Consider the following 7960-nt stretch of genomic DNA (forward strand, 5'->3'; position numbering starts at 1 on the left):
AACTTTTATATATACACTCTTTGAATGTTTAGATATATTGAGAAAAGAGATTGGATTTTGTAGAGCATTTTCTCAGTTTGGTAATTTCATATCTTGTTCATATTTGACTAAACTGACATTGAACTTTTTCTCCAAATTAAGACAGAGGCCTTTTGCCTTTTGTTACTATAGTTGTTCCTACATGAAATTAATTTCCTAATAAATCATAAGTAATCTCATCACCCACTTTAAGAAAACAAAAAGCAAAAGCACAAAAGGTCTTCCAGAAACCCTTGATAATAATCCAGCAGTGAAAGGTCTGGCATCAAGTGCATGGTTGGTGTGCTGTTGGCCACAGCTTGCTTCTTGTACTGGGTTTGGTATTGTTAATACCCTGGTTTTGCTGTTTGTGGCTGGCTTTGCTGAAATTTCTTAGAGGCTTACATTTAAGGATCCCACTTACTGCAGTCACTCCTTGTGCTTTATTGCTTTTACAAGTGGTCTCGAAACCCAGTACTTGAGAATAAACATAACAGTGCAGCGCTGCTGTAGCACTTTTAAAAATTCTTCTTTGCTCTATTTTGTCAGTGAGCTGATGAGCAACCTCAAAAAAAAAAAAAGACCCCACTGGACTAAAAAAAAAAAAATGGCTTTCTCTGATGTCCTAGAGACAATAATTATGATGTTCTAGTTAAACCCAAACTACAGCTGAGGGATTTTACTTTAAAGCAGCGGCTTGGGCGCAAAAATGCATTTATAGCTCTTTGTCTGCACCTCATTATGTGTGGGCCTGATTCATTAAGTAATTGGTTTGCAGTTGTTTACATGAGTATTAAGGCCTTCTTTTCAGTCGCCTTTGAGAGATACATTGTGCAAATGTTGCCTGTGATGAATGCAGAATGAGGGCCAGAGGGTCCGTCCTATTGGCTAAACAGTGCACTCTGTTGAAAAGCCAGAGAAAGGGATTGGGTGCTGCTTTGCATAGCAATGACTTTCTTAATAAGCGTTACAGATTAATACACACAAGCTATAAAAGATGCAAAGAGATACTCTTAGCACATTTATACATGCTCATTTTATTATGGTGGTGGTAGTGGGGTCCAGGGGCTTTCATATTCCAGTTTTTCCGAGCAGCAGCTTCCGTGTATGAGCCGTAATAGAATCCGATGTTTATTGTATTACAAATCACGGGCAAGTAGGCAGATCGGCAACAGTTTATTATTAAAGATTCTTTCAGTGTAAATCTTTCTCTACCATTGTATTTGCTTCAGCAAAATCATTTTGTGGTTGAGTGGGGATGAAAGGCATAATGCATGAAGGAGTGAGTTCTAATAGGAAGCTGTTCGCTGAGTAAAGACCACTTGTTCCCTTTTGTTCAGGGGTGCATGCCAGAGCTTCCTCTTCTCTGCAAACATTGTCTTGCTTTACCTTCCTCAGGAAGCAGTTTTAACTCTCCTGGATCCATTTATTCAATGGAGACTATATTTTAACAGCCTGCCTTGTAACTTTAGCTTACTGGTTCCTGCCTTGTAACTTCAGCATTGGGTTGAGATAATGGTTATGCCAAAGAAAAGAATGGGTGCTTGCCTGATGGAAAAGAAGCAGTAGTTACTCAGCCACCACACCCTGGCAAGGCCTCGTGGGTGGCATTCAATGCCAGCCCTGCAACCATGGGAGCCACCAGCCGAGGGCGCCAGCCTGCAATTGATGTTCTGACGGGGGTTGTAATAGCCTCTCTTGCCTATCTTGTGCTGTTTTCCCTAGGATAATATGAAGATCAGGAGAACCCTATTGTCCACTGAAATAAAAATATTTTTCCTGGAAGTTCAATAGATTTTCTTAGAAAAGCGTACATCCCTCTCTTTAGCTTAGCAAATTTTCATTTGCCGTAAGTTCTCCAGAGATTGCAATCTTCTAAATATTTCACATTGTGTGTGTGTGTGTGTGTGTGTGTGTGTGTGTGTGTGTGTGTTTCCTTCATAGAGCACTTTTGCATAAGAACAATCAATTACTTAAAGAGGAGAAGTTAACAAGTTGACCTAGGCAGCTAAAAATGGCATCTGCTGTAGGACCCAAAATTAACCATCAGGGGGCGCTCAGACTTTATCAAATTAAAACAGCCTCAAACTTTGGTGGGCCTTTAAAACTTAGACACTATTTTACAGAGATTTGTTAGCATGATCATATTTTTCTTTCTGGATTGTTTTTTACCTTATATTTTTCAGGAAAATATGTACTTTAAGATCTCAGTTGAAAATGCTGCGTTGGATACTTTAATGCCAAATTCAGAAAGCAATCAAAATCATTAAAATATTTAGAATTTGCAGTCTAAAGATCACAGCTGAAATGTGTTGCTAGTCTCCTCTTCCATATACCTTTAAATCACCAGGCCACATGTCAAGTGGCATTTATTTTTGTTATTTATTTGCTTTTGACAATTCTGAGGTTTGGACTCAGGGCTAGGAACTATCACTTAAGCTATGCCTTCCACCCTTTTTTGTTTCAGTTATTGTTCAGAAAAGATCTTGCTTTTTTTACCCTGGTCTAGTCTTAGACTGCCATCCTCCTACTTAGCCTCTAGTGCAGGTGTGACTGCAGGCACAAACCCTCAAATCTAGCTTATTGTTTAGATGAGCTCTCTAGCTTCTTGCCCTAGCTGGCCTCCAACCATAATCTTCTCAACATTTGTCTCCTGAATAGCTGGAATTGGACACATGCACTACCAAACATGGCCTTATTCCTGTACATTTACTGGAATGATCTACTCTACTCTTTCATTCAACCTTCTAAACATTTCTTGAGCAGGGGATATAGCCTTGTTGGATACCCCTCTAGTGGCCTCATGGCTGTTCATATTACCATCTATCAAGGGTAAAGAAGCCTTTTACAGTTGTCTTCTCCTTCCAGCCCTTGTGTGAGCTCCTCTTTGGAGTGGCAATTGCAAAACAGTTGAACTTTCTGAGAGAATAAGCATCAATACCATTCACTCAAGCATTTTTACTTATAAAAATCATTTGTGTAAAGGCCTTAGTTCTGTTTGATATCACTTACCTGAGCTGTAAGGAGTAATGAATACTATACAGTTGTATGCATGAGCGAAGTTGCAGGGGGTGTGCACATGTGTGCACATTTTCAAAGGGAAATCTCATGGTCAACTTGGATTAGTCCTCTCTACCCAGGCATTCTGCATTTGCAATGTCAGGAAGCAGATACTTTCAGGGAGCCTTCTTGGAATCCTTTCTTGACTCTGGTCCTGTCTACTGATCGATGAGTTATTTGATTCGTGATCCTGACCTTGATGAGGATGTGTACTCTTGGTACCTGTCAGGGGCCTGGAATGTCACCCCCTACTTCTGCCATCAGTTCTCAGCAAACCTCACAGTTGCCCTTTTTTACCTATATCACATCTATCGTTTGGGTGTGTGTGTCCTCTCTGGTGAGTGAGCATGTTGAGGATAGAGATTGATTCTTGTTCACTGCTGCCATCCGAAGCCCAGGGCCTGAATCCTTTTGTTGTAATTTGTATTCCTTAAGAATGACTACGTGAATGAATGAACTCAGTATAGGCACTGGATGAAGGCCTGGCTGAGGCAATTTTCCTTCTCTGGAGGCCTGACACATTTTGAGTGCTTCTACCTGTCAGCCCTAAAAGGAACAAATGTGTATACATTAAACCTGTCTCCTTTCGGTCTATCCCAAACTTTATTTTTCCTTGGCCCCTTGCTCGAGGATTCTTCCCCAGACCAAGCAGAGCTCTCGTTCATCTCAGGGTGCTGGCAGTGCAGCACCTCTGCATACTGAAGTCTGCCTGACACAGGCTCTCAACTTACAGAGCTCTGGAAGAAGGGCATTGCTAACCCCATTTTACAGACAAGAATATGGATGTTCAAGGAGGTAGGGACCTTATCCAGAGCCCAGAGTAAGCAGAATTCAAGCTAAGCCTTCTGTCCCAGAACCAATATATCCTAACTCACATAGTCAGCCATTCACTGGAGCAGGGACCCAGAAACCCAAAGGTTCCTCTTGATGTTTTACTGCTTCTCATATGGTGCCTAGAGGCAGATGTTTGCAACTGGAATATTTGAGTCAGTGTTGCCAGAGAATGTTTTGTTCTCTTCTACTACTGGCTGGCTTAGTGTGGCTTGAGACAGGTAACTCAGCCTACCCATACAGTGAAGCTCTATGAATATCCTCTTCTAATTCTATAGGGGACTTTGTAGCCTTTCTCACTTTTTTCCTATTTACTGGCTTTACAAAGCAAAACTTAACAACTTGGAGTAACCCTTACCGTCTAGTTTTGTGTTTGACTGTGTAGAGTATGTCCAGTATGAATTCTTGAATTCACACTGAATTTTTTAGAGATGGGTTTACAGAGAGTAAAAGAATTGTTCCTTGGGTATAAGGGTGGAGTAGAAATCACTTGAGAGCATCTTTCCCCTTTCTGAGTGGTGAGCTATGGTGCGTATAGCTCTGACACATGTTTCTTGTTAGGAAAAACTACCAAAAAGACAATTCACATTTCATGATATGTTGACTGACTCCCTGTATCTTAAATGTATTATACAATGTATTGTGTGATTACAAGATGAACAGAAAAAAAATAATTGCAAGGGCCTTGGGGAGACATAGCCTATCTACAATGCCCTGTGCATAGCCAGAGGGACCCTGGCAGGCCCAGTGGTTCACCTCCAGTGGAACCCAACCTGACTGCTGGCTCATTTGCTTCTGATAAGTTGGAAGATTACAAACTATCACTTGCATAGATGGTTTTCACAATCACATGTGCAGCATTAGGCGAGTTTTGTTTTCTTCTTTTCTAGAGCTGCTATCTCTTTTCAGATGGTTATAGAGATCTTCTACTCTTCACAGAGAAATGGTCTCAGGCACAACTTGATTACTACCAGTACCAGGCACTAAGTTGCAAGAGGGATCCTGGGCCTAGAAAATGGTACCTCAGTGGAAGTTTGTTTTACTCCCTCCCCGAAAAAAAGTAAATTATGACACTTTGAGAGAAGCAGCAGTTAACTAGCTGCGGGTTAACCAGACTCAGCCTACTAGAAAGGGAAAGATGATTGTGCAGGGTTTCCTGCTTCAAGAGAAACAAGGTATGAGCCTGGTATGGCACAAGTAATCCTAATGTCTCCTTTGAACCCCTCTCATCCTTCAATATGAGCCTTGGAGGGTTTAAGAATTATAAAACATGTCAATGATGTTCCCAGAGAGGGTTTTTAATTCACTAAAATCATAGAAACTCTTGAAAAGGCAACTGAGAAATCCCACTCCACAGAGCCAGATTTCTTGTCCTGTTGTCTCTAGCAGAGGATCAGTAGGCATTAGGTACAGAGACACTAGGGTGTGTATGTTTGATTCATAGAAAGCTAAATGTATATATCCATGACATTTGTCATTTTCTAGCACATTTGTTGTGACCTCCTTGGTTAAACTGCTTGTATTGCTGCCTCAACTGAATAAGTATTTTAACTTACAGCATCTCCTTGCATTTTAACATCTTGAATTCATTGCTTCAGTATTTCACTTTCACTTGCCTAAGAGCACTAAAGCTTTATACACAGCATTTTCCAGAGGACTACTGAATGGAAGTTGTCCTTTGCCTCCAGACCATGTGATCATCCTCTAGCCCGAGTCCACGGCACTCAGAGCATACATATCCAGGACAGAGAGGACCTGGAAGAGCCTGGCAAGGGTATACGCAGAGGACCCACGTGTTGCTGTTGCAGTAGCAGTGCTCCACAGAGGCCTCAGCAAATAACTCTTGTGTAACTCCTGTGTTTATTGTCTTGGTGCTTTCCGTATGTGGGAAGGATAGTTTCTGACCTGCTAAGGAATAACAGTGCTTCTTCCTGACAGTTCTTGGTAATACAACTCTTAGTCTGATTGTCACCTTTCTTTAAAAATTTTACAGGCATGAAAATGAAAAGAAGCTAATGACCAATTTAAAGTCAAATGGTAAGAGAAATAATCAGACACAAATTTTTATTTTACATTTTAGCCAAAAGTGTTGTTTATGACAGCTATTAGTGTCCTCTGTCCTGTTGTGAAGACTGTGAAGTATCTGCTTCACTAGGTCAATGTAAGGAGAGCGCTCCACAGTTCCTCCGAGAGTCCTTAGCAGAATTGATATCAGGTGTCCACTGCCAGCACACACCTGTGAACACACCTTTTCTAGGTTTGCTCCTTGTCATAGGTCACCCTCCCATGGTTGCTAAGAGCACCTTCCAAAGAAATGATAGTGTATCCAGGTCCTACCTTAAGCCAGTCATCACTGCCATTCTTTTCTGCTCTGCTCTTGCAAAGAACAGAAGCCTGCCGGAACAGCCGAGGTAACCCTGTTTCTGTGTTAACTCTGATTGTAAATCTCCCTCCTGTAATGAGGAGTGGGACACAACAGAAGGGAAATGTAGTATTCTGCATGGAGTTTTCTGTGACAATGCAGAGGACACATAGCGAAGGGTGTAAATTTGTGCAGTACTGTCATGTATTCCTGCTATGCCAAGTATGGAACGTCACCTGGTATTCCTGTTAGGTCTTTTGCAGGATGGTGTCTCAACTAGTCCTACTGTGCTGTTGTGAAAACTTTATAATCAGTGTGGAAATGTTAAGTAGCTTTTTTTTTTTTCTCTTCTAGCCTTCTGGGGGGAATCTGATGACAGCAACTCAGAAATTGAAGCTGCATTACGTCCTAAAAACCACAATACATCCATCGATGACTTTGATGACTTTTATGACACATGAGCTATAACATCTGCTGAAAATAAAGTCTTCAAACAAACCAAAACCCAAGTTTTTGTATTTGACGTCCAACATAAATACATCCTTTAAAATTTTATTCACTATTTAAGGGAAAAACTTGTGATGTGGCTCAACTGGTAAAGTACCAGTATTGAGTGAAAAAGCTAAGGAGAGTGCCCAGGCCCTAAGTTCAAGCCCCAGTATCAACACAAAAAAGAACAAACTATTGATACACTACACATACAACATTAGTAAATCTTGAAGACATAAAGCTGAATGGTTCATTTGTGTGAATTGTTTTGGGTAAGCTGAGCTTCGTAGTATGTGCCTGTAATTCCAACACTTGGGAAGCTCAGCTGGAGAATGGTAAATTTAAGCCAGCCTGAGCTACATAGCAATATACCACCTATGAGAGAAGGGATAAGGAGGGGGAAGACAGGGAGAGGGGAGAGAGAGAGAGAGAGAGAGAGACAATAAATGGATAGAAAGACTCAAGAAATTGATATAAAGATGAGAGAGAAAGAGATGCCAGGTTAGGAAAATCCATAGAAAAAGATCAGTAGTTATTATTAGGCAGAGTTGAGAAATAGACTAGCAGCAATTGACTTATACATTTAAACAGACAAGTTGTATGGTATATGAGTTATAAATGATTCAAGAGTTAATTATCAGTAACTCTTGGTATGGTCCTTCCTATATTAAGGGTCACAAGTCAATTTCAGAAGTTATCTATGAGTCAGGCTCTAGTGTAATCCTAGTAATCCTAGTCACTCCAGGCTGAAACCTGGAGGACAGCAGTTCAAAGCCAGTCCAGGCAGGAAAGTCTGCAAGACTCCTTGTCTAATTAACCAGAAAAATCTGGCTAGGTGTGGTTCAAGTGGTAGAGTTCTAGCCGTGAACAAGAAAGCTGAGTGAGAGTATGAGGCGAAGTTCAAACCCTAATACAGAAACACACTCTTTCCCCAAAAGGCTGTGTATTCAGCACAGCTAGGGAGGGAGGCTGGGAACGTAGTTGCTTATATGACTACTCTGGCTTCCTCTAATTTCTCTGCTTCTCTGAAATTGTAATGATTTTTAAATAGCTTTATACAAGTTGGGTGCCAAAGGCTCATAGTTGTAAACCTAGCTTCTCAGGAGGCTGAGAGCTGGAGGACCACAGTTTGAGGCAACCTTGGCAGAAAAATTTGATTCCCTCTCCAAAATAACCAAGGAGAAAACAGTTTGAAGGCAT

General features: G+C 41.0%; 1 protein-coding gene across 1 annotated transcript in view; it reads left to right on the forward strand.

Annotated features, from left to right (window-relative positions):
* The window catches only part of Kiz (kizuna centrosomal protein), a 90042-nt gene extending 83267 nt beyond the window's left edge, over positions 1-6775 (forward strand). The window contains exons 12-13 of the mRNA XM_042666511.1: positions 5903-5946; positions 6626-6775. Of these exons, the coding sequence (XP_042522445.1) occupies positions 5903-5946; positions 6626-6732 (151 nt within the window). The 3' untranslated portion in view covers positions 6733-6775. The remainder of the gene's footprint in view (positions 1-5902; positions 5947-6625) is intronic.
* The last annotated feature ends 1185 nt before the right edge of the window (positions 6776-7960 follow it).

Source organism: Dipodomys spectabilis, unplaced genomic scaffold (assembly GCF_019054845.1).
Source record: "Dipodomys spectabilis isolate Male_0828 unplaced genomic scaffold, ASM1905484v1 ptg000365l, whole genome shotgun sequence".
Taxonomy (NCBI): Eukaryota; Metazoa; Chordata; class Mammalia; order Rodentia; family Heteromyidae; genus Dipodomys; species Dipodomys spectabilis.